Source organism: Urocampus carinirostris, chromosome 2, assembly GCF_059441175.1.
Source record: "Urocampus carinirostris isolate Australia breed hairy pipefish chromosome 2, RoL_Ucar_1.0, whole genome shotgun sequence".
NCBI lineage: Eukaryota > Metazoa > Chordata > Actinopteri > Syngnathiformes > Syngnathidae > Urocampus > Urocampus carinirostris.
The window spans coordinates 29,443,711-29,471,130 of record NC_142350.1 but is presented as its reverse complement, the minus strand read 5'-3'; the positions used below and the strand labels follow the sequence as shown (position 1 = coordinate 29,471,130).

General features: G+C 39.7%; 1 protein-coding gene across 1 annotated transcript in view; it reads left to right on the top strand.

Moving 5' to 3' along the window:
• The window catches only part of LOC148371618 (F-actin-uncapping protein LRRC16A-like), a 74,951-nt gene extending 47,752 nt beyond the window's left edge, over window positions 1–27,199 (top strand). Inside the window, exons 18-38 of the mRNA XM_088326160.1 lie at window positions 971–1,052; window positions 1,128–1,227; window positions 1,843–1,897; window positions 7,879–8,051; window positions 8,126–8,194; window positions 10,278–10,371; window positions 10,477–10,575; window positions 12,319–12,447; window positions 12,547–12,678; window positions 16,612–16,787; window positions 16,860–16,947; window positions 17,026–17,166; window positions 19,616–19,682; window positions 19,785–20,011; window positions 20,085–20,194; window positions 20,265–20,495; window positions 21,792–22,002; window positions 22,083–22,119; window positions 24,209–24,400; window positions 24,481–24,615; window positions 25,589–27,199. Of these exons, the coding sequence (XP_088182286.1) occupies window positions 971–1,052; window positions 1,128–1,227; window positions 1,843–1,897; window positions 7,879–8,051; window positions 8,126–8,194; window positions 10,278–10,371; window positions 10,477–10,575; window positions 12,319–12,447; window positions 12,547–12,678; window positions 16,612–16,787; window positions 16,860–16,947; window positions 17,026–17,166; window positions 19,616–19,682; window positions 19,785–20,011; window positions 20,085–20,194; window positions 20,265–20,495; window positions 21,792–22,002; window positions 22,083–22,119; window positions 24,209–24,400; window positions 24,481–24,615; window positions 25,589–25,749 (2,709 nt within the window). The 3' untranslated portion in view covers window positions 25,750–27,199. The remainder of the gene's footprint in view (window positions 1–970; window positions 1,053–1,127; window positions 1,228–1,842; window positions 1,898–7,878; window positions 8,052–8,125; window positions 8,195–10,277; window positions 10,372–10,476; window positions 10,576–12,318; window positions 12,448–12,546; window positions 12,679–16,611; window positions 16,788–16,859; window positions 16,948–17,025; window positions 17,167–19,615; window positions 19,683–19,784; window positions 20,012–20,084; window positions 20,195–20,264; window positions 20,496–21,791; window positions 22,003–22,082; window positions 22,120–24,208; window positions 24,401–24,480; window positions 24,616–25,588) is intronic.
• The last annotated feature ends 221 nt before the right edge of the window (window positions 27,200–27,420 follow it).

The window sequence follows — 27,420 nt, the reverse complement described above, 5'->3', positions numbered from 1 at the left end:
AACATTTACAAAAGTATGGAACGTTGTGTCTTGAAATTGTTGTTTATTTTCTTCGACTTTATCGGTTCCTGAACGATAAATGCAATGTGTCAGAACATGCCTACCTCCGTCTCTGGGTCACCTGGCTGAAGTCCCAACCCTGTCGCGGTGCTGTGCTTTGCCACCCAGGACAGTTCAGGTTCGCCCCCAGAGTCCCCTGCCTACGTTCTTAAGAGAACTGGGAGTTCCCTTGGGATTAAGGGTCGAAGGATCGCCCCCACGTTCCATTGCGGCTGAGCGCCTCCAGGCGGGGTTCGATTCCCACCTGGTTGCATGGCATTCTGTGGCAGACCCCAGGGGAGGCTGGGTACCCATACTTGGTCCCATCCTCTCGATGACAGGTTGCCTTGGCGCCCGTGTTGGTCAGACCCCCACGCAGTCTTGCTCACAGCCACCTCAGGCCTGGCCAGTTCCCCCTCGGTGCCAACGTGGTCCGTCCGCGCTTCAAATTAAACTTTAGCCGGGTATGCAATACTTTCGCCACTCTTTAGGTTCGGGCCGGGTTTGAAGATCCCCGCGTGGCCTGGTGGCGTTGGGCGCTACTGTCTGTCACGACTCAGCATAGGTGTGAGATTGGTCTTAAATTTTATTGGATGTGGTTTTGAAAATGTCTTAAAAAGTCTTAAATTTAAATGTGAAATGCTGGGGAGAACCCTAATTGTGCATCCCTAGTAATTAAAAATCATCATGTTGTTATCTGTCACACATTAAACATATCACCTTTTAATTTTGAAATTAACACCCTGCATGTTACTCCCAACATTTTTTGTTTATGCCTCTTGACACTTTCTTGGGAATGTTCTGGTGTGGCTGAGCTTCTGGGAATGTCTTTTATGCAACTACTGAGTCACATATGCAATGGCCTGTGCGTCACGTGAGTATGTGAGTGTGTCTGTTGTCCTTGTCTGACTGAGTGCTCTTGTGCCGACAGTTGCGTTCTGGAGGGTCGCAGATACTAGAAGGATGCATTGCTGAGATTCCAAACATCTCCAGCTTGGATATCTCTGACAATGGTGAGGCACAGCCTTTTGGACGACTTTTCAATGTTTATAGTGGAATAAATAGGATGTTTCGTTCCCTCTCTCCAGGCCTGGACTCTGATCTATCAACTCTGTTGATATGGTTGGCAAAAAACCGATCCATAAGACACTTGTCTTTGGGCAAGAATTTCAACAACATCAAGTCCAAGTATGGTTTGCTTTGTGGGGCTTCACAAACATGACTCAACTGCAATACTGTGTTCTCTCACTAGTTCGGGCTTGTATTTCACAGCCTCATTGCATCACTCGCAAAAACTAAAAGCAGAAAATGGTACACAAATTCCAAAATTTGCAAAATCCATGTCTCTGATTGGCTGCTCTGCATTCGCCATTACAAACTTCGCGCCGAGAATTCCAAGCGACCATATTTTCGATACACATTGAACAGTGCTGATGTGTTATATTTTTGCTGTTTTATAAATAGTGCTTGTGATGCCCTTGAAAATGGGTCCCAAACATCCGATCGAGTATATCCTCTAGCTCAGGGGTCTCCAACATGGTAAACGCGGGCACCAGTGTACCTGCGACGGACAACTGGGGTGCCTGCATACCTGTTTTGAAAATAACTCACCAGTGCTGTGTGAATTGTTAGGTCTGAAGTACATCGTAAACCCCATTGTAAAGGTCTTCAGTGACTGGTTAAAAAAGCTTAAGAAATGCAGTCAATTTACTATAGTAATATCATGATAAGGTGAAATCCAAGATTGCTTTTCAAATATTTTCTGATATGTGAAGCACTTATCATGCCATCTATCTGATTCAGAAACCTCGCCCCAGTGTTGGACAGTCTGGTTCACATGATCCAGGAGGAAGAGTCGGTGAGTTTTTCATTTCCTTACTTGTCTGGCTCTTAAAGGTCCATTACTGTCGGCAAGGCATTCCTCACATGATTAAGCCTTCATTACAATCATGTGTGTAATGCTGACTGCTACTTTTTTGTGATCGTTGTATAAATGGTTTCCATTATCGATCAGTTGAACTATAAAATATTGCCTCGTTATTTTTTTTCCTGCCTTACTCTCCTACGATTTCACTCCATAATACAGGGGGTGGCAACTTCTTGTAGTCTGGGGCGGCATTGCGATCAAAAACTTGGCTAAGGGGCAGATTTTGAGGACCTATCCTATGTTTTACATTTCTGAATAATCATACATGCTGATATCTGCTTGTTATGTTTCTTTTAAATAAATTAGTCTCTTTAAACTGTTTTTCAAACGATCACGATTAAAACAATTTAAAAAATAATATATGGGTTCCCTGTTTTAAGCATTTCATTTGATCTTCAATTTTGAAGTATTTCTGTAGTAATATTTTTGTAGTATTTACATACCTCTTGACACTTTCTTGGGAGTGTCTATTGTTGTCATAATTCTTAAGTATCTTTGTTATTTTCTATTTATCTACCCTGGTCATATCCCTCGAGAGGGTAACCGACAGCAGGACACATACACAAAAACAAAGAAAAGAAAAAAAAAAGGAAAAAGTAGCCAAAAACAAAAAATTTGACCATGGTCAACCAAAATGCCCAAACACCCAACCAGGTTAAGCACCTCGGCACCCAAGTTGGTCATGCTTTCATCCCTCCAGATGAAACGGGACACAATATTACTGTAGTTTAATTTTGTAGTATTTCTGGGGTAATATTTCTGCAGTAGTATTTTTGTAATATATTATTACTGTCGTAGCATTTCTGTAGTTTTTCTTTAGTATTCGTCTTCTTTTCAGAATAAAAGTCAAATAATATATATGGTCTTTGTTTTTAAGCACTTTTTGTCTTCATTTTCTAGTTTTTTTCTTGGTGATATCAAAAGGCCCAATTGGGACAAAGTTGGCACAAAGAAACACGTTTTTATTAATAGCACTTTATAAACTATTGTCATGATATTTTGACTAGTTTTGTTTGATTTGTTTAAATTAAAAGCCTGATGGGCCGCATGTGGTCAGCGAGTTGTAGTTTGCCAACCCCTGCCCTAATATGTACGCACCCTCCTCTGTCTACTGCATGAGTCACGATTGGGGTGAAGGTGATCTAATGATCAGAATATGAAGGAGTACACAGCATGCTCAAAATGAAAAAAAAAAAGAAATAAATAAAATAAACAAGTGCCTTCGGCATCTTCCGGGCAGAGAGGGATGACGTTTCATGAATGTTCGCAGGAACTGATAGCCATGGTAACTGAAATTGTATGATCACGTCACTGGAAATATCAGGCGCTGAAAAGTTCTTGCATCGTTCATTCATAGGTTCAGTGTTGTTGAAATAAAATGTTATTTTGCAAGCAAAGTAACTTTGTGTTTATGGAGAGCCACCGTAATCCTGGTCTGGATGGGAAAATGACGAGAACAATAACTTTCCAATTGCTAGATACACTACGGTCTTAGCATCCATGAGTACTTCTGCAAATTGCTTGTAATGTCGAGTGTCGTCTACTGCACAAGGGAGACACAGGAAATGTATAAAAGTCCAAGGAGTACATATACAAGTTGCATTTAGTTGGCAATGTTACTGATCTCAGAAAAACATCGGATTTCATTCAAAAATGAAGGTCTATGACTCGGCCAAGCCTCGAACCTGTGACCTCATAGATTCGGGGCGAGTGCCCAATCTTAAAGGCCCACTGAGCTAGTCTACGTCCGCCGCTCTACATCACAGACTGTGCACCGCACAATTTTAAGAAAATCAGAGACTTTTATGTGCGCCTTATGGTCGTGAAGGTAAGTTGGGGGCTGCGAGTTTAAGACCCCTGCTTTAACCCATTCAATGCCAGACGTTTCAAATGGGAAGAGCAGGTGCCAACCAATTTTTGCTGTATTTACTCATTTTTGGAGGCCTACATAAAATTTTGTTCTGTAGCTATGTAGGCATAGGAGATATCAAAAGAAAGCTTCAACCATCATCTGTTATTTTTATTTTAAAGTTTTTTTTCAAGCTATCCAATACTAGGGGCGGCAGTAGCTCAGGAGGTAGAGCGATCGTTTTAGGATTAAGGGATCCCAGTTCGAATCCCGGCTTGTCCGTGTTACATGCCGAAGTGTCCTTGGATAAGACACTGAACCCCCAATAAGCAGGTTAGCGCCTTACATGGCTGCACAGATCACGGCCGCTATTGGGAAATGTGAAGCACAATGTAAAGCGCTTTGGGAAGTCAAACAACTTGAAAAGCGCTATATAAATGCAGATCATTTCATTTCATTTCATTACTACAGTATACACTATGCTTGCAAAATAACATCTTTTTGCAAGAACTCTGAATTTACGCATCATCGATGACAAACGAACTTCTTTTTTTAAAGAAAAAAGCTCAAAGCGTTCATAGTCTGTACTTATCTCTGCTACTCTGACCACACTCCTTCACAACACCTATATTTGCCATACAGCGCCACCTACACACTTAATCACTGGATATAGGAAGCAAGAATAGGTAGTGAGGGCTTCCTTGATGTGTGAATAAAGATCTGATGAAAAGCACTTCTGCCATCTAGTGGTGATTTATCATACTAATATCATTCCCAGAGGTTTGATACTTTCTGATTAGCTGCACTAAACCCTTTCCATTAGTGGTTGTTTTTTGTTTTTGTTTTTGTTTTTATAAATAAAACCAAAAATATACATATTTTTACGTTTGGACACTCTGGGACTTTGCTTCTGAAAATGTATCTCTATTAGTGGCACTGAATAAGTGAATATAAAGAAAAACAAGATTCTAACATACAGACTATTTACCACATAATGTATTGATGAGACATCGCATCAACAATCCGATTGATATTTTTTCCTGATAACATTAAAGCACACATTCGTAGTAAATATTTGTAGGCATGTTAAAATCTGTTTAACACAACAAAAGATTTCTCATTTGCAAGTATACATCAGCAGATAGGACAAACTAGCTCAGCACGAAGCTACTGCTGCAACACAATCCATCTTCTGAATTGTTAATCTCTTTCTAATTTTGACATTAATTATTTTTAATACATTATCACACTTCCCTAGATTGATTAAAAATGGCGAATGTTATCCTGGGGGAATGATTTCTTAATTTCTGCGATTAATCGGACAATCTGAAGTATTATGCTAAGAGAATATACAGGCCTTATAATTGGGTTGTTTTTCTATTATGTTTAATGTATTTGGTTTTGATACTTTCCATTGTTCCCGAGTTTAAATTTTGACGAAGACTGCAGTTTTTTTTCTGCCATCTTAAGTGGGTCACACTCTGCTTTTTTGTACACAGCATGCAAGCACAAGTGAGTCAGGTCAACGTGCTGGGTTGCTGGGTCGGTTGCCCTGCAGCCTTTTATGTGTGACTGAGAGAAAATATTGTGAAACACTTTGCACAAAAAAGCTATAAAATGCCCTCATTTATAATGTGGGACTTGTTGCTGTTTCAATTTGCATTCCAGCTGCATGCAAACACGGACTTTAAATGATTCCTCCGGTGCCTACATATTTCCCCTACCTAACGGAACAGTTTCCTCCATTGACAGATACAGTTGAGTTTCGTCTGCATAGCAATCGAACTAATATTATATTGGCAATAATATAACCAAGCGTAAACATATAGATACTAAAAAAGAAGGGGCGAAAATACTGAGCCATGCGGAACGCCACAGGTAACATTAAAAGGGTCAGTGGTCATATCACCATATATCTAGGAGGTATGATCTAAGCAATGAGAAGACAGTTGCTGAGAGACCAATCCATTTTTCCAACACCTTCTCAAGGCATTTTCCTCTTGCATGGGTTTTAGAGGTCATTGCCCTTATGTAGCTTTCAGATCAACGTATGCTGTAATGGTGGTTTGTGCAGCCCTTTTTTTGTGGATTGGATTTTTTGTGATTAAGGTCTATACAATAAACATGACTTTTCTGCCTTTGTCATTTTGGTCTTTAGCAAGTATGTTTAATTCTGGACTACAGAGTGCGCCTGATTAAAAGCCACATGCACACGATTTTTAAGACTTAGGCTTCAACCTCCATAAAAAATGACTATTTCTTACATTTTAAGCCTGGAGCACACCTGGCACCAACTGCATGGGGAACTTGCCGTCAACGCCTTTGGCTGCGGAATGCCAACGGCATTGTACCCGTGCTCAGCTGCTGCCGTTTACAGCTGCGTCGTTTTAGGTCCTGCTCTGACCATTATTCAAGATGGCGATTACAAAGACGAGCGTATGTTTACTACGTGCCGAAAGGAAAACCAAAAGGGTTGAGTCCCGTAAAATTTGAGGCCTATATTTTTCTAGACAGCCCCCGGACCACCATATTGTGGAGAAAAGTCCCAGATTGCAACACAGACATGTCCATTAGTGTTGATGTCCTCGGTGGAATTGCATTCGCTTGTTATCATTCCTATAGTATTCAGGGAAACAAATCACAAGTGTGTTATTCCTATGTAATCTCCCAAAGCCACACAACAGAATAAGTTTGTAGTGTGTCTTACTTTGAAAACAGACTGGGGAATTAGATTCAAAATTCAATTCAAACATATGTTTACAGAGGAAAATCCAATGTAACCACGGTCTCTTACACAATGGTGTTTTAATTACACCAATCAGTTAACTATTACAATAAGGCTACTATAGTACACTATATAAAACTTAGTTGTGTACAACTAGTCGTGATGGTAAATATATGTAGCCTATAGCTACATTGGGTTTGACATTTCAGTCAAGGGTGGTCACAGAGGAGGGGGGTGGAGAGAAAAAAAAAGACGGTAATCGCAAATCTTGAAAAATATTTGCGAATTAGACAAATGTTATATTCGCGACATACCTGTCAAGACGGCACCACAACGTTTTGTATTTAGAATGCATGCATTGTGGAAAAGAGCAGCCCGCCGTTTTCCTCTGTGCTGCCACAAAAAATGAATAAGCTGCACAGTATTTAAAGCCACAGTATTTACAATGTACACAGTAAATATACCAGAGATAGGTATGCATTGTTTAAGTGGATTAACTCCACCGGTGTTATTTCAACAATGAAAAGAGTAAAAGGGAATAAACTAATCTCCAGTGTTGGGGGAGAAAATTGAGTTCATATAGATTTTACTCCTGTCACTCTCAGATAGTCATTTTAAAGTTAATGCAATGATACTAAACACAAAATACCATCTCAGTGTAGAAAATAATGGACTCTTTAAAGTGTGGAAAATAAGTGACCCTATAAAGTAAAGAAAATATTAGTTGAATAGGATTTACACTGCACAAGTAATATTTTAACTTTTAACTCTTGAGTCAAGTCATGTTTACTTTTATAGCCCAAGGAGTCGCAATGGCTGCACAGACCAAAGATTATTGCAAACTACAGACCACTATTACACCAATCCCCTGATTTAAAACCTACATGAGGACAAGGAAAAACTCAAAAACCTCAATATGAGGAAAATGAAGAAACCTTGAGAAGGGACAGCACATTAGGTAATCCCCCTTCCAGGATGACCAGGGTGCAACAGATGTTGCAATAACAAACAATACACAGATATTGTCAACATGAAATATCAGGTCATTCATAAGCTATAGAATAGAAGTTTGTTTTAAGCCTCGATTTAAAAGGTTCCACTGAGGTTGCAGATCGAATCTCAGGGGGGAGAGCATTCCACAACACCATGGCCCGAATGGAGAACGCTCTCGAACCTGCGGTTTTCTTCTTTGCTCTTGGGATCACTAGTAGACCAGCATGTGTCTTTTCACCTAGTGTAAAACTTGACTAACACTCCTAAGTGCAACATAGTATAAACAAATAACTCATCAGAGTACATTCTAAATGTTTAAATTGACAGCTTTTCTTTGCTTCCTAGCCTCTCACTTCTTTGTCTCTGGCTGACTCTCGCCTGAAAAGCGATCTGACGATCATCTTGAATGCACTCGGGAGCAACACGTCACTCGCCAAATTGGACATCAGCGGCAACGCCATGGGCGACATGGGAGCTAAGATGCTAGCAAAGGCCCTGCAAATCAACTCTAAACTCAGGTGACAATCGCAGTGCCGAAGCACACCTTAATCTGCACATCTGTATCATATAATGCGTTTGTGTTTCTTTTCAGGACCGTGATCTGGGATAAAAACAATACCGGTCCTCAGGGCTTGCAGGATGTCGTAACAGCTTTGGAGAAGTAGGTTTCAAGATGCATCCCTTTGATTTTGAATATCCTAAATCACAGTGCCTCAATTCATCTGGGGTTTGCTTTCTTCTCTATGATGAGCTTCTGGTCGTTTGAGCCTTCTTTAATATATTCATTTGAGACACTGTTATCTTCTTGTGCCTGCATCAGCTTTTTCTGCTTTTTGTCACACCCGAGAGGAGATAAAACTCTAAATTTGTCACGCTATGCCAGGGGTGTCAAACTCCTTTGCCCTCGGGTTCCACATGGTAGAAAAAAACACTTTCACATGGGTTGGACTAATAGATTAAAGAGAAAGAGAGAAACAATAGCAACAGTTAGAAAGAGATAAAAGAGATGGAGCGAAAAGAATAGAATGATGCATGAAGAGAGAGAGAGAGAGAGAGAGAGAGAGAGAGAGAGAGAGAGAGAGAGAGAGAGAGAGAGAGAGAGAGAGAGAGAGAGAGAGAGAGAGAGAGAGAGAGAGAGAGAGAGAGAGAGAGAGAGAGAGAGAGAGAGAGAGAGAGAGAGAGAGAGAGAGAGAGAGAGAGAGAGAGAGAGAGAGAGAGAGAGAGAGAGAGAGAGAGAGCGCTTTGCGAGTGCTGCCTGGCTTTGTCAATATTTCATACTGCAGCTCATTTTTCTCTTGTACTTTTCTGGGTGTTGTTTCACAGGCCGGAAGAAAACCCTTAGCAGGCCTGATCTGGCCTGAGGGCCGCATGATTGACACCTGTGCGTTATGCGAATTTTTGATAACTGTTGTTTTTTTGGGTTTTTTTTTACAGTCATTTCTTGTTTGTTTTTTTAGTTTATAGAGCGTTTTTTCCCCCGAAAAATATTTCAACGAATAAACACCTTGCCAGAGAAGATATATTAATAAATTCTTAAAATCCGTTACACTTGGAGCTCCTTTGACCATTTCTTTGCGTAGGATTACTGTTGCAACAATATTGTGAGTTATACATATAGGCCTCCAAAATCTTTAAAATACTAATAATGCCAGAGCTTGTTTCGCATATTTATAAAAGATATACCCTTTAAGATTTGTCTCCCTTGCGAAGTTACTTAAGAGTGTTAAGGCTCATTTACACTGTTATTTTTTTCCTAAAAATTGTTTCAAAACATGGTGCGAGCAAAGTTATTTTGTAAAAATCTTACAATAACTGCAAACAAGGATATCAACGTATTTACCTGCAATGCAGATGGCGCTGAGCGAGAGAGAGTGCACGTGTCCTGTCCTGTGTATAGCTCAGCCCATTCTTATTGCTCACCCAATCAAATTGCTCTAGGTGCTTTACTCGACTTCTGGGTAAAAAGTTTGTTTTGTTTTGGGTAAAAGTTTGTTTTCTGCCTCTTCGTAAAGTGGCTCAACAATGAACACAAAGTGTTTAATGAGCTTACACAAAAAGGATTATTTAGTGATTTACAGCCACAACGGGGTCTGTTGGTCTGACACCTTGACTGTAAACTGTGGTTCAAATTGTGTCCTATATATATACTGGACCGAAACCAATGTGTCTCAAATTTATCTCTGCTTAGGCATGTGTCTCTATAGTTAATACAATTTTCATCAAATTAAGTAATTCCATAATTTGTTTTTTTATCTCTGATTCCTATGTACACTTGAAAAGAGCCATACATGGCTCGTGAGCAAGAAGTTCCAGACCCCTGATGTAGAAGAAGGAAATGTTTGTCCTCAGGCCTTGGTGTTACACGCTCTTGTGTGCACTTGAGGAAAAGGGAAAGGCCTTGTGAATGAATTGTGGGTCTTTCCTGGTTTTTCCTTGTTTTGGCACTGTGTTGTTGGAAACGGCAAAGGGAAAATCTCCTCTTCAAATATATGTTTATTCAATAGCGTCTTGAGATGCATGTCATGGGATAACTCTAACTTTCCCTACAACCCATTCCAGATGTATTGCTATTAATTATTTAAAAATGAATACATTAAAAGACAGGCAGGAACTTGCAAATATTGACTTTCATGCAGGAACTCAACTGCCTTGTTTCCATCTCCACTCAAGTTCTCTTGAAAGCTGTGTCCAATTTCCCCTTCCTGTGTCATTTTGAATTTGTCTTCTGGATGTGTGCCCAATAGGAACTTCACAATCCGTTTCATGCCCATCCCCATCATTGACGCCTCTCAGGCTCTCAAAGCAAATCCGGAGAAAACGGAAGACGCCTTGCTCAAGGTATTGTAAAAAGCTCCATTAATTCCATCAGTCACAGTCTGTCCGGTGCGTTTTAGTTCCCATTATGTTTACACAAACAGGCAAACACGAATCATTTCTCCACAGATTGAAAACTACTTGTATAGAAACCATGAAACCAGGACATATCAACAAGAGCAGGCCTATCGCCTCCAGCAGGGCATCGTTACCACGACGACACAGCAGGTATGCACAAGTGGCTCTTCTCGTTCATTAATTGTAGAACTTGAATGCATTGCTTTAATATTGTAGCAAGTTTAATGCAGATTAGTTGATATGGGCGTGAAGCTCCCGTATTATCACAACCATAGGGCGCATCGTGGTAAAAGGCGCAGTCTCTAGATTGTTCTAGTTGCGTATTTAAATATGAGTTGAGTATTAACACTGAACACTTCTGTTTTTTGGGCGCGGGTGCCCTCTGCTGTTGCCGCCTTACAAGACAGAGTAGCATACAAGTGTGCAGATCTAGAAATACAGAGGGAGCAAAATTTAGTTTGGTTGTGGTTTGTATTTGTATTTTTGTATTGTATTTTTATTTTTATTCAGCAGTATAAACCATAAACATGATATTTACAGGAAATCATTTGACACGCGAACCTCTCGACGTGATGCGTCGCCTTCGATCTGCGCTGTTTTTTTTTTTTTTTTGTTTGTTTGTTTGTTTTTTATCTTGTATTTAAGTATTGATTCCAAAGTAAAACACTCGGAAGAAGTAATTTTCGGAGGTTGTGTTTAAGCTTCCTCCACCTTCAATCTTCAATTCTCTTGCGGCCGCTCTGTTTCCATGTTCTTCCGTGTAGCGTAGAAATCAACACATCATGGCAGACGAAAACACTGAAAGCATTCAATGGAGGGAAAGTGAGGTTTGGGAATTAATTAATATTTGGGGGACAACTCTGTTCAGCCTTATGTGGCACAATAACTTTCCAATTGCTTGATATTTTTTTTTTTTTTTTTTTTGGTTTGAACAATTTTATTGACACTATTAACAGCAAATAAACAATGTGCATTAGCATCCATGAGTACTTCCGCAAACAATGGACGCATCGCGTGTGACGTCACGCGTCTTCTTGTGCGCAAGTGGGACATGGTGGCATTCACACAAGAGATCACACACAAGTCGCATTCAGTTGGAAAAGTGAACAGTCTCACAAACACAGCGGATATTATCCCAAAATCGGAATTCAGCATTAACTCTACAGTGTGAACCTAGCCTTTTACACATGCCAACACTTCACCCTTGCAGCCTCATGGTGTCCTCAGCCAAATCCGCTGCTTTACATCACGCACGGGGTGCACCGCACGATAGCGCACGCCGCTCTTTTTCAGAAAATCTGAGACCTTTTGCACGCCATATGGTTGTAAAAATATGGTACTTGTTTCTATTGTCTTGATTTCCTGTGTTACAACTCATGGCTCGCAATGAAAATCTCACAAAAGGCATGAGAAAATGAGCCACAGTGACCTGCAGTTTTTATAAATATCCACTGGATGTCGTCAAAGCTAGGCGCCACTTGCAAACCACTCTACCTGTATTGGTTGAGTAACACTAATCAACCAGAGAATATTGTGAAAACCCTTTCTGATGTCATTTGACTTGAAATGGATGTCACTGGCGCCCTTCTGCATGAGTTTCCCCAAGTTAACTGCAATGGAAATGAATTCACTTGTTTGTTTTGACAAATGTACACTATAGGAAATGAAACCTTAGTGAAGGAAAACAACATTGAGGGGGAAAAAAACCTCAATAATCATTTACAATCAAGTCTTACATCTTTAAATCATAACAAAATTGTGAGCATCTGAAAAGACCCCCAGACAGGGCGCACTTTTTATGGCATTAATTTACTAGCCTGGCCCCCGTGAGAATGTTTTTTTTTTCTACCATGTGGCCCCGGAGCTAAAATGAGTTTAACACCCCTGGTCTAGATGATGGACCGGATTTGCGTCAAGGTGCAGGACCACCTGAACTCTCTGAGGAACTCTGAGGCTGACGCCATCCTTGAAGATGTCAGGTCAGCTGAAAGCCTCATTAAAGATGCAAGGAACTCTAAAACGGTGAGAAACGAGACATGTTTTAAGTGTTACTTTACAGTCTGACGTCATGTTTCATTTTGAAGTTTACCTGCAATTAAGCTTAAGATGGTCTCTCCACAGCTCCTTCCTAATCTTTACCATTTGGGCTCGGCTTCTCGGGAGGAGGTGCATCGTTCTTCTGTAGGCCCCATTCAGGAAAAATTGGAGTCTATGGCCGGCGAAGTGACTTGTGTCATGGATCAACAGTTGCAGGTATATGGAGAAAACGGTGACGTGCGGTGAGATTCAAGTCTGGTGAGCAGTGTTGGGCAGGTTATTTTTAAAAAGTAACTGACTTACTAACTGAATTACGTTATAGTAACCAAGGAAAGTAAATATTTCTGTTACTTTAAAAAGAAGTTGATGTATGTCAAAGAATTTGACATTTTCAGAGCAGTATTTGCGTCTGTTGAATAAAGAAGAACAGACAGGTAGCTGCGTTATGGGACCTTGTGATATATATTGCCGAAAATATAATTTGTAAACAATATAATAAAATAACAATCATCAGTAAATATTATAAAGGGAATTTAGTAAGTTAAATCTAACTCACAACCTGAGACTACTGGTCAAGTAGAAATAACCTACTGCACTTCAAGTATTTTGTTTGCAACAAAATTTAATTGCAAAACAATATAAAGTGAGTTTTAATGTATAGAATAAATCACAATATCCACTCAGACAACTGTTCAAGTAGATATATGCTACTGTACAAAAGTAAGCAGTGGAATATGAAGTGTGTTTAACACTGCAGTCTGAAATCAATCAATCAAACTCTTACCCCCTGGGACAACTGGACCCCCGAGGACAACTGGTCAAGTAGAAATAGGCAACTGCTCTTGAAATATTTTGTTCACAACAAAAGTCAACAATAAAAAGTGACTATCCCATCCCTCTCTACTCCTCTCCTTCCCTCGCCTCTCCCTCCGTCTCTATCAATGATAGCTGAAAAAACTTGTCTCAGCGAGGAGAGAGCAAAAGTTTCGGAAGATTTATTGTTCAAAGAATCACTGAGAAAGAATCCTACACTAGTTTCCCCGAATTAGATGTTAAGTATTGCAAATGTGTGTTATTGTAGATGTCTGCAGTGTTATGTTGAATGAGAGCCGTGTTCACGTGTTGTTAGTGAATAGATATGCCAAAAAGCTGACCCAGGATGTTCTGCTTATTTTCTTTACGCACAAGAAGAGACAAAGTAACGCATCGCTTTTGCCCATCAGTAACAGTAACGGCGGAAAAAATAATTAACTAGATTACCCTGTTACTAAAAAAAAAAATAACACTGCTGGTGAGTCAGATTTACAAATAAATGTACTTTTGATTGGCAAATAAAGCAATATATAAACTGTAGCTTGGAAAAAAATATTTTATTGTCTTACCTTAACTTATAGATGAAATCTATGCGCTGTTCCTTTTAAATAATAGCATTGATAGGTAAACGTATTGGTAATTATCTATTTGGAAAAAAAGTCCATGCAATGAGAAAAAAATTACTGGACGGTTTGTTTTACTAAGACTACCGTAAAATCCGGACTATAGGCCGCACCTGTATGAAAGCCTCATGCGCCAACATTTAAACATGTAACACAGTCACAAGTTTACCCAAACCTGATTTTAGGTGCCGCAATTGTAACTTGGTTTGAACAAATTTATTGACACTAATAACAGAAAACAATCATGACAATCTCAACAGCAATTAAGCACATTCACAATATTATATTCCAATATGACGTTTTTAACAGCAATCACAAAGTGAGGTTTGAACAACCCTTCTCGAAAATCTTATTAGCAATAACTGCAGATATAGTACACAATCCATCCACCATAGTCGGCAACATGAATGGAAAATGATACCGGTAGTTAGAATTTAATGCAAACCTTTAAAGTTCAGGTCCAGTTGAAAGTAATCCAATGAAAAAAAAAGTATATTTCCAAAGTTAAGGGTGGGAAAAATATCAATCCACTATTGTCGGCTGCAACAACAAAGAGATTTAACTCAGCTTTACCCCACTTCCCGTCAGCCCGCGTTTGCTCCGCCCCTTCTTTTTGATTCGCTCGTAGAAAACATATCACAATAAGTCTCTAAAATACATTACAAAAATATACAGTTGCAAATACATATTGTACATGGTTACACATATTTACAAAAGAGGGTACACCGAGAGAGTTTTCAAAGCTTTAATAATAATAATATAACTTTCATCCCAAACCGTGCCTGTGAAAGGTACCACCACGCTACTCCTAACATGCACGCAACGCACAAAGCGCAGCTGTTAGAAAAAGCCGTACCGCAATTGCGTAATTCACGTTAAACCATCTTCAGCTTTCTCCTTATAACTGTCGCCATCAAGGGCGTTTTCCTCATAATCGGAACGAACCTTTGTCTTACGGACAATTCGAACGTAAACGAAGAGGATGCAGATGCAGTCTACCTCGGCGCACAATTCCACCGGTCTAAATCTTACCTTTTGTACTCGAGTGCCGCTGGTGGCCGTTGGAAAAAATACATAAATTGTCCGCTTCACTGAATAAGCCACAGGGCTGAACATTTGGGGAAAAAAGTAGCGGCTTATAGTCCGGAATTTACGGTAATTCCATTTTTGGGGCTGAAGTGTCCACTAAGTCAGAATCCTCAGTCTCACTATCTCCCTCTGTCATGAGGCAATAAAATTGCGTGCGTACTCTGCATCTGCACTCAGTTACAGTAACATGTTACATACCAATTGTAGTCATAATATTAATAGTGTAAAAATTGACAACTTTGTTGAAAAAAGGCAAGTTAAATTAAAAACAGACTGCAAATAATAAAAGCATTTATTATATTTTTGCCTCCCCTGAATCTATGTTCTGGTGCCAATCTTGATTTAGGGAACTCAATTTTATTGGAAAATGCTCTTTGCTGGTTTTTGGCATTGCAAAACGTCCAGTTGGAAAAATCGATACAAATTAAAAAAATGTTCTACTGGCAGTAGACTTTATAACTAATTATCTCTAGTACAATAAAACAAATACAATTTCAAAGATAATGTTTTCCAATATATTGCAGATACATTGTGTTTCTCACGTTTTCTTTTTCTTTTTTTTTATTCTATTAGAAAAACAATTATTTATATAGATGGTTAGAAAAAGTTTTTTTAATATATGAAATCAAAGTTATTCCAGTTAAGTAAAATTATCTGACACCTGCCATTTCAGTATATATAGCTCATTTGAAATACTAATTTTCTTGAAGGGACATGGTGTACGATTTGACTATTTCCTGTATTGTGTAGTGCAAAGTGAAAAGGCTAAAAAGAAAAAAACGGTTACAAACTAAGTGTACGAAGTGCACCATTTAAAAAGAAATTGCGGAATCTTTTTCAAGTTTTTGTTTATTTGGTGTACCCATAGCAGCAAGAGGCCTCACAACCGTGTCAGCGTCCTCTAGTTGAGCCTTATGTTGTGCAAAACGAATATTTTTCCAACCTACGAGTATTTTCCAAAAACGCATGTTTATATTGTAGTTCTTGTACTTTTGCTTTTTAAATCGATATTGTTTTTATAAAATATTTATTTTTTTGCCACGAAGAGGCGTTAGATAAAATACAATGCCCCTTAAAAAAATAGCACCTTAATACAGTGATTTTCAACCACTGTGCCGCGACACACTACTGTGCCGTGAGAGATCGTCAGGTGTGCCGTGAGAAATTATCCAATGTCACTTTTGTCTAAAATTTTATAAAACAATTCTGAATCATTTTCTGCAAATATTATGTTATTGTCAAGTGTCTGTGCTGTAAAAACTGGGGGTAGTATAAATTATATTGTAATTAAATATACTGTTCAGTGTCATTTTATAACATTTTTGGTAAGTGGTGTGCTGCAAAGTTTTTCCAATGTAAAAAAACATGCCCTGGCTCAAAAAAGGTTGAAAAACACTGGCTTAATACATGATCAATATATGTTTTACTGTGTGCCTTCAGGGGTGAAAACCATAGCATTGGCACCACCGACAGACAATGGTCAACAATGTCGTTTTGACAAATGTAAACAGTTGCATTGGACACAATATCAACTATCCAAAATATATATACATATCACTTCGTTTTTTTTTTATTTTTGTTTTTGTTTTTTTTGACTAATTGATTTTCAATTTAAACTTTCCAGAGCTTGTTGGAGTCTATGATGGACGCAGCAGAATCTTTGTGTCCTCATGTGATGAAACGAAGTAACCTTCGCTCCGACCTAGTAAAGGCCAGCTCAACCAAGATGGTCATCCCTAAGAGTTTTGTCACCAAAACGCTTCTGGATCAGTCTGGTATCGACATCATCAATAAAATAAGGCAGGATCCAGAATACTTTTTAAGATTTTCATCATTCAAAATACTCATGAAACATTTTCTTATCAACATCAGTGAGGTGAAGCTGAGTCTTGCCTCCTTCCTGTCCGACCGAATCGTGGATGAGATTTTGGAAGCGCTCTCCACTTCGCAGCATACTTTGGTGGGTAAATCAAGCGACCCCGATAGATCATTTTCCCTTTGGCCATAACTTAACTTCTTGTCCGTGCTGCTTCTTCAGGCAGACCATCTAGTGCGCAGAGGGCGGCCCTTGGTGCAGCAGGGATCGGTCGACACGGATGCTCCCGAGGAGAAGATTCCAAAGCGGGCGTCCACGGAGATCCTGGAGGGTGAGCGGCTGGATGAATTGGAGTCTTGCATGGTAAGGATGAAACCATACTATATTTCATTTTGGTTTTGGTGTGGTTGGTCATTCGTGTGACAGAATGAAACGAGAACCTCATCAGATGGCGTTTACTCCTTAGTTGTTATTCTTGTTTCCTTCCTGTGTGAAGCCTCCTCTGCAAGTTCATTGCCCACACCGCAACAGATTGCCCCCAAGTTACGATTTAAGGCTTTATAGTATTTTTCTGTTCGTCCTCTTCTTGCTCCATGGAGACACTGTGCTGCACTAGTGTAAGTGATCACGGTTTTTCCTTCACTTTACCTGCCTGCTCAGCAGTCCAAAATCAATGGTGTAAAAAGTATTTACAACCGCCATCTACAGCAGGGGTCTCAACCTTGCAGTCCTGGGGTCATTTTTTTGTGGCACCTGCTGGAAGAAAATGACATACTATCGGATAGTTTTTCCTCAAAGTTCGCTGTGTAGAAAATTGTCAGTGAACGAAACAGTAAATGCAGTAGAAAAATCTTGTTTTGGTGCACTGGGGACCTCGCATAAGTTGAGTTTGAGACCACTGATCTTAACTGTGCCAAGTTAAGTCAGATCTGATATTGGACTAATTCATTTGTTTATCACGCAAACACTGTGCCGATACCCAGTATTTTGATAGTTCCTCCATCTGCCACATAAAACACATCTGTTTGTATGTGAAGCAATGGAACCTTTTTTGGATTTGGGCTCCAAATTCAGGAGCAATGAAGTACTTTGCATTGATGTTGCTTCAACAGGTTTTAGCAAACCATCAATGATTTTATTTATTGCTGTTTTGGGGATATATTTAAAAACTCCAATCTTTTAATACTCAGGATACCTTGATATACCATTTTTTTCCCTACCGTGGTCTTGTGGATCGATCAATTTAATTTTTTTAAAAAAGGTTAAAAAATAATTCCCAATTGATTATAAAATAGTATAAGTAGAATAAAAATAGAATAGAATAAAAAACATTTTTTTTATAAAACATAATAATCGAGTGTATGTCCAAAATAGACACCAGGTTTTTGTGATAAATAATTATCTATGGGCAAAGTTAACGCTTCACTTCATAACTAGTAAATGGCAGTGAACTTGCGGAGTTGGATATTGGATTGCCCATTTGAGCCAACATGAAGTGACATACCGTATTTTTCGGACTACGGCGCACCTAAAACCCCAAAATTTGCCAAGAAATTGACAGTGCGCCTTTGAATCATTGAATTTTATAAACCAGAAAAAACACTTGATGGAATTGAATTATGCATTGTTACAATGAAATGCTACTACAAATGGAAACTATTTGTGAGTAAATTAATTCACTTTTGTGGTGAAACGAGATTTCGTGTTAGTTTAGGTTTATGAAATAGTTTTTGGTTTTGTTCTGACTTTTTAGGCAACCATAGCTCTCAGTGTAGTTTTAATTTTCTGCACTTTGTAATCCTGTGTGCCTTGTATTCTGGAAATATTTCACATTGGTCGTTTTTTAAAGGTGCTCTTATAATCCGGTGCACCTAGTAGTTTGGAAAATATGATAATTATTGTGTCTAACAAATTAAGTCTTTCTTAGCCAAACAATTTCAATTGAAAAGTGTATGCATTATCTTGCAAGGTGTATGCTATTAAACATCTCAGTAGAATTCTATTTTCTTTTTATTTGGCACCTTGAAGTAAGGCTGTATCAACTAATCGATACAAGTAATTATAATTGATTATCAAAAGCGTTGACAACTAATTAAATCATCCATTCGTTTCATCTAGTGATTTATGAGCAACCAAGTACATTAAATTGATGCAAATAAAAAGTGCGGGATAATTCCTTTGTGACACTGGGAGTTGTAGTACCGCTTTGGTCAGGCAGAGGGTAGTATGTAAATAAATGAAGTAAAAAGAAAATGACATGTTTAACTATATACAAGTGGCAGATTCCTGAGCCTATTATACATTATTTTCATATCGGGAATGTTTATCATATTCAAACATTCAAACAAAAAAAATAATTTGTTGACAACATTTTGAGAATATTTTTTGATATATTTTTTGTGGAAGAAACAAATGCTACACTTAAATTAAAATGGATTGATTTTTCTCTTTTGTATGATAAGTCCAAATACTTTAACATGATCTTTGGGTAAGGTTTGTAGGAAAACAGTATCTTACATATTTTAGGTGTATAGCGTACATTTGTATGTATTTTTGTTTATTGCAAGTAAAATGACAAATACTTGGATTTTATTTTCATTTGTCTTATTCTGTATTCACGAGTTTTCTATCCGCCCAAAACCTCATTATTTGAATAAAGATAATGAAATCAAAAATGTCTTCAATGGAGCCGATTAATCGAAAAAATAATTGACCAATGCATTTATTATGAGAATATTAGTTAGTTGCAGCCCTACTTTGTAGTCAACTTAAGTGTTACATTGTAACCATCATGATTGTGCTCTTATTCTAGATGACACCAAAGACGAAGAGGAAAAGCATCCACACTCGAATGCTGAGACCTGTGTCTCGTGCCTTTGGTAAGCTGCACTACCAAAAACGACCATATCCTGCATTTCAAAGAACACATACTGTTATATATTGTAAATGTATTGTTAAAACGTTTTTGACACCATCAACAGAAATGGAATTTGATCTGGACAAGGCGTTGGAAGACGTACCTGTGCACGTAGAGGACTCGCCACCTCAATCGCAAACTCCTCCAGTTTCCGTTCAGGTTTTGGCAAAAGCGGAACAGCGTTCGCCGGGAGGGATGCTGGAGCTTCCGTCTGAGGAGGAGAAGAAACTACAGCACTTTACTAAACTGAGACCTCGAAGAAACAAGAAAACACACTCCAGCAAAATACAAGTGAGTGTGATTGATTTCACGATATTTAGCGCGGGGTGGTGTCCTTATTTCGTTTTTGCTTTTGTTTACAAAGCCTATGAGTAGCGCCCCACCTCAGGATGGAGAACAGAACGGCCTCATGGGAAGGGTGGATGAAGGCGTGGATGAATTCTTCTCTAAAAAAGTCACTAAAATGGATTCAAAGTAGGACACACAAAGATTCGTTTTGCTTACATTTAGATCATTTTCCAATGTCGGGTCAATCTCTCTTCAGGCGTTCCATGAAAAGCTCAGAATCTCACGATGGAGAGAAGAAGAAGAGCAAAGGAGGCTTCCTCAACCTGATCAAACGCTCTACAAAATCGGATAAATCGGAAAAATTGGAAAAAAGTCAGGCAGCCTCTTCGTCCTCGGTTTTGTCTTCAAACTCAGTTTCCAGCATCGCTGAGGAACCCTCCTCTCCAAAGTCTACACTCAAGAGTCCAACACCCGAGCCAAAGTCCAGGTATTTTAAATTCCATGGTTCTGAACCTGGGTTAAATCAGTCCTTAGGGGTTCGGAGAGTCGGACTTAGGGGTTCAGTCAAGCCTCTGCCCTTGAAGGTCAAGATTTAATGACTCATCATGTCGATACAAATGACATGCCGTGTTTGGCCATAAGGATCACGTGCCATTGCTTGGCCAGTTACTGTGCAGAATATAGCACCTCAGATTCTCAGAAGTGATCCAACATGGTGAATGTCATCACAGTATTTGTGTAATTACTTTGTATTTCAATCCATATCACGTCGAGCAAAAAAAAAAAAAAAAGTGGTCGGATGAATCTGTGCGATATGGATTTTCATGTATCATGGAAGGGGGTGGGATTTAGCGTCCTATCTGCTTGATTTGCAATGCCATGTTGAACTCTAGCGTTGTACCAACAAAACTGAAGGAAAACCTTTTAGAAGCTGCGTTGTGATGGAAAATCTAAAACAAGCTGTTTGCTGAATTCAAGGAGTGGAAAACCAGATTTAGTAATGGCCACTCAATCGCTCTTGGATTTGTACCCATTACCAAACCGATATTCACAACTTTATATAAAGTTGCGTACATGATTACAAAGCCATTGGTGAAACCCTTGTAAAGTCAGTTGCTTTAAAGAGAGTAAAACTGATACTCGCAACAGCAGCCGAAGTTCAAGCATTCCACTTTAAATGATATCGGCAATGAATAATGGCACCCGCATGATGCGGCAGGGGTAAACCAGTGAAAGCTGTCAGGCCCTGCTGTTGAACAGAAGAGTGTCACCCTGACCTGAGTGACATGGCCGCTTTCTTGTGTCCCGTTTCATCTGGAGGGACGAAAGCATGACCAACTTGGGTGCCGAGGTGCTTAACTTGTTTGGGCATTTGGGTTGGCCGTGGTCCCAAAACATTTTGTGTGTGTTTTTTGCTACTTTTTCCCTTTTTTTCCTTTGTTTATTGTGTATGTGTTTGTCTTGCTGTCGGTCACCCCTCTCGAGGGATATGACCAGGGTAGATAGATAGATAGATAGATATCAACTGGATAAAGAACACGAGACATTTTGGCTCAAGTAGTCTTAGATCTGGGGGAAAAGAATCAATGTCTTGAGAAACATTTTTTTAATACACTAATGCTTTGGTGAAGGAGCATATGAAACTGGTGACTTCTGTAGCTCCACCAGGGCTAGGAACCACTGTTTTAGTTAAACTAAATTCACCTATGTTTAAAATGAATATAAAAAATGAACCGCCAACTGTGTCTTTAAAATGTTCAATCTGTTTTCATCCGTCCCGCAGAGATTCGTCCACTCGCTCCCAACCGGGCGACTACAGTAGCGGCTCGGAACGCTCAGACGAGCTGAGAACGCCAGACTCCATCGACGAGCCGTGGGAAGGTTCCGACGGGCGAGGGAGTCCCCAGGGTGGCCGACGCTACCCGGGCATGCAGATGATGGGTGGCGGCCTCCTGGCCGAGATGAAGGCCAAGCAGGAGAGGAGAGCGCATAAGGTAAGCAAGCAATCTGGGCTGCACTCAACGGCATTTCTCATTGGGTGGAGACCACTGGATTGAAATGTTGTGTCTTCTAGTCTTCCAGTCCTGACAGACCTGACAGCAATGCCACAGGTGATTTCACTTTTTTTGCTTATATTACCGATTTGTAGAAGGGGTATAGTCGGAAAAGTAAAGGGTGATTTTCTTTTAACTGTTTAACTCGCAACTTTATTAACACAAAAAACATCTTTCAATATGGTCACCTGATCATGCACCTTTTTTGGTGATCGTTTGATAAGTCTTTGCACTTGTTTTATAAACAATCAAACTTGAATAGCCCCCCAAAATATGTTAATGAAGCTGTGCCAATTACATCTTTAGTTGTAATATTTACTGACTTCCCTTCAATTGAATACACAACAAAGACATTTAAAACTCAAAATAATGGCCAAATATACTCTGATGCAACGTGTTGTGCCCATGGGCACCAGAGTACCCCGTAAGGACAGTTGAGGTGCCTTGCTGTTCTGAAAATAGCTCACACGTGCTGGGTCATTGTGATTTTCGTGTAAAAAATGTTTTATTGGTTGACCCCTATTTTGAATAATGTGGAGGGATGGGTGCCACCAGTCTGTACTTTCCCAAGACCCACCACAGGAAAGGGTTGTAATTGTGTCCCTACGACCCAAGTGGTTAAGGGATCCACACCCACAATAAGATGATAAGTTGTTATTTTAGAAATTAAATCAAATAAATTCCAGTTAATGGGCTTCATGGACAAAAACAGTCGGTTCAAGTATTGATAATTATCTTAAGCAATTAATAAGGAGAATACAATTAGAATCATGCATTAAGTGTATTTATCTTTCTTATTGAATTATTTTACAGGAAATATAACAAACTAAATCCCAATTGACAGATTTTTAAAGCGATTGAGCAAATTTTGTGCAGGTTTTTTTAGATTTGTAGCTACCTATCGTCTTAGTTTAGCTAAAATGTATCAAGCACATTTATTTTTGCCGGTTATCAAGCTAAATTTTGGCCTCCTATCTAGCTAACGACAGTATCTAGCTGGCTTTTTACTCTTTTAGCTAGCTATTAGCTCCCTATTAGTTTTTTGTATCCATTTACCTTTCTAGCTAACTATCAAGCTACCTTTTTAGCCATTTAGCAAGCTATCTATCGAAGTTGCTGTTTTTTAAAATGCATATCAAACCGGGTGCCCCTTGCACCAATTACAAACAGAAAGTAGCTCGACGCTTTAAAAGGGTTTGAGACCCCGGCTCTCGTGTTTCATATATTGCCTGCAATCGCTCCCTCCTGTAAGGCCCGGAGGGCCCACGTCTACTTTAAAGGCACGGTGTATTATTTAGCCACTAGGTGTTGCTGTATTGAGTAGTGCAACCAAAAACAAGTGCTTAAAATGTCTAGGAATGATACAAACTAAAAACTCTTATTTTTTTTAGCCAAGCGTTTCGCAAGCTTTTCCAGGTACTCACCAAAGTAAGATGGCAGACAATTATGGTAACTCCCTTGAGCTTAAGTAATATAATGCACATCTCTCAATTTTTTGTGTGCTTACTATACGATTTGCTACATGATTCACACTGACCCTTTGAAAAGAGGACACATTTTTTGCTCAACTAACTTTATTAAAAAAAGATTAGCATACTGTATCAGGACATTAATAACAAAGGAGGATTAGGTGTGTCTGTTTCCATTGATTGATGTTGGCATCATGATGCAAGGAAAAAAAGTGGACACCATCTTTTCTTTGAAAAGAGATCTCACTTTCCCTTAGGTCAGTTTTATATTCTGTTTTCTATTGCTTGGCTCAACCTATCACCACAGACTTTGTTTTACTTGATGCAGAAAGGTGCCCAATTGTTCCTGGTGTATATAAAGTGCTACGTAAGACATTTCCAGTTAGGGCATCTTGGTCTATTGGTGATTATCGAATTAGCCCAAGTAAAATGACCCACTTTTTTCTTGATTGATTGTCAAAATCTCTCAACAAATTGTCATCATTTTAAATCGGTTTAAATTTTATGTAAAAGCTCTTATAAAGTAGCCCTCAGACACAGATTTTAGCACACTTACGATTGCGGCCCTCTAATTACCTGCCCGCCCAGTGAAATGCTTGGACGTCGATGGTATTGGCAAATATATTCCCAACCAATCTGGTTTTCTGCAGCTTCTCATCACTGTGACCATCTTGCAGGTTCTCCAGAAAAGACCTCCACCCGTGTTGAAACCAAACCTGACCCTGCCCCCCGCCCACGAGCGCCGTCCTCCAGTTCTTCTGGGGGGCTGGCGAGTCCTAAACCGGCAATGCCCTTGGGGACCAAACCCGCCCTGTCCTCCAGGCCCTCTCTCCCTCAGAAGCCAAGGACGGCCAGCAGTCGGAGCATCGGTACTAGCGAATGCTTTTCCTTTTTGGAAAGGGGGGGTATCAAGTGCGAGGGTTTTTAACTTTTTTTTTCTGTTAAAAAGACGAAATATCCGACGCACCCAATGGCGGGGCGATGTCTCCGAAGTTGTCAGCCCTCCCGGCACTTAAGATGGCGCAGCCGGAGAAGGACAAAGAGGCCCAGATGGGAGGTTCTGCCATCAAGCCAACTCAGGAAGGTGAGGAAGCCGCCATTGGGACTGTGACGCATGCTAATGTCAGTGTGGGCAGTTAAAAGCATTTTCGCGTCAAATCTATACAGATTTTGTGTAATAATGACCAGGCTTGCCGAATTACTAGCTTATTATCTGCTGGGCAGTTGTAGACACATGGCTGTTAATTTCAGCTTTTCACCTCTGGGGGGTTTTCACAGTTGTGGATTTGTATTAACCTATTTTAGTCTTCTTTTACATTTAAAAACAAACATGCATGTCAGGCTGGCATGAAGATGGATCCCAAATTATTAGTTTTGTTTAAGCGGCGCTTTAATTCATTTGATATGTGCAGAGCAAGTGGAAATATTGGCCCCTGTGCATACACGATTAATTCGTTTCCCGGTTTGAGCTAAAATCTAAAATTTCTCAGATTTCAAACAAATGATCCCATTAGAAAAAAACGAACACCAATCTATCCGCTTCTATCTATCTACATATTTATCTATCTACCCTGGTCATATCCCTCGAGTGGGATGACAGACGGCAAGACAAACACGCACAAAAACAAAGAAAATAAAAAAAGAGAAAAAGTAGCAAAAAACTCACAGAAAAATCTTTGGACCATGGCCAACCCAAATGCCCAAACACCCAAACAAGTTAAGCACCTCGGCACCCAAGTTGGTCATGTTTTCGTCCCTCCAAATGAAACGGGACACAAAAAGCGGCCCAGTCACTCGGGTCAGGGTGATGCAACACACTCTTCTGTTCAACAGCAGGGCCTGACAGCTTTAACTGGTTTACCCCTGCCGTATCGTACAGGTTCCCTGCCCATCCCTTAGAACACGTCTAAACATCCCACTATCCTTTCACAACACCTCTCCACTCATTCCTATCCGTTTCTGTACTCCAAAAAATCCTCAATCATCAAACCCCACCAGTCGGTGAGTCTGACTTTCACCCATCCGATAATCTCACCATTTCCTTCCGTTCCACTCAGGGAGGAAAACGTCTGCGTCCGAATCGACTCCCCGTCACCAGCGGACGAACTCTGACGATCGTATCGCCTTCAAGGCCAAAGGATCGTCTCCAAATCCAGACAAGGACAAAGCTGGCAAAAAAGCTAATCCGGGGGAGGAAGCCGAAATTATTTTAATATGAAAGTCATCCTCTTTTGTTTGAAAATCATTTTTTGTTTTGGGAACATGACTGAATGGGCTATATGAGGAGTGTTATTTTGTACAACAAGAGTACGAATGATAAGGGTTTACAATTAGTCAACTCACAAAAGTGTTTTTCCAGAATCATGATGTCATCGACTAAACCAAACGGTCTCTAAGAGCTTCCTACAGAAATTTTGATTGATACACTTGAGTCGAGGCAATTAATAGTGCGAGGTGACCGATCAAAGGCGCAAGAAAAACGAAACAATGCTTTGAGATTGGAATAATCTCGTGCTATTTCTGGCAGTAGCTTCTCTCCCAGGGACCACAATACAATAATAAAACCACTTATCACTTGAAGTCAGATATGTTTTCCACCAGGATCCTTTATGCAAGTCATATTTTTTTACAGAACACACCGTGTCAGTGCGCACACCTCACACTTATGTAGCACACTATTTTCTCACTGGTCTCACGGCACACTCCAGCTTTTCACAGGTAAAGACTTCAGCACTGTTAACCAACAAGCGGCCGCTTCCTGTGGACGAATTGAAGAATATTATCACAATTGTTAGAAGTTGTTTTCACACCACTTTCCGTCCTGTTGTCTTTTTGATCTTTGGGTTTGAGACGCATTATTACGCAACTCCGAGACGTCGCACCGTTTACCTTAATGGACTCGAACGCAACGTATTGTCTAACAAAAGTGTCAAAATGATTTGGAGATGATTACTTTGGGGCTTCTGCATTGCTTGTTGATGCTAATTTTGCCCTCACAAACATTCTAAATGTCTTACTTGCCAATGCATGTGCTGCAAAATGCAGCGTAATGGGAAATATGAATGCTACAGCTTTTAAGAACAAGAAGCACAACTGAGGGTGGGCTTTTTTAGGACGTACGCTCCTTATCCTCATCTAATGCAGTGCAAAAATTTGTGTTGTAAATAATTTCTCAGGCCTGACGCCGATTTAATTTATTTTTGGGTTGTGAGGTCACAGATGCACACATTTGCTGCAGCTGTCTGGGACTTTATATGAGATAACATTAGACTTGTGTGAGACTGCATGATGTGCACTGTACTGAATGAGTCCCCGTAGCTTAAGCGTGTATATGTAATATGGACACTGTGACTTCTTTGTTTTTGCACTTGGAGTTTGTTTTAGTTCTATTGGAACATTTAAAAACGATGTCTACAATATTGTCACATGTACATTTTGTTTATAAAGCGAGTTGTGGTTCTGCATGGGTTTGGAATAACCCGAATTTTAACAATTCTGGCCAGATTACAAAAAAGGACCATAAATCAAAATTCTCGTTTGAATACTGAAGACATTTGCACATTCCATGTCTTTGAGTTTGGGGATCGATGTGTCGCTTTCATTTTGTCGTTCTGCTGGCGTCCGTGTGACTATTAACGTTGATTAAAATCATTTTGCAGGCTTTGGAATTTGTTGCATCCCTTTTCTTATTGTGTTCCTTTCCTTTCTTATCCCAAATGCACAAGCTATGTCATTAATATTGATATTTTTACTTAATAGTTATCAAAACAGTGTCATATTTGAACACAGTTGGAAGTCTGCCTGCATGATGTTTGACCAATTCATTTTGCACTGTTACATGGTCTCCCACCTATTCATGCCCACTGCTGCTGGAGTCCATCAGCTCTTC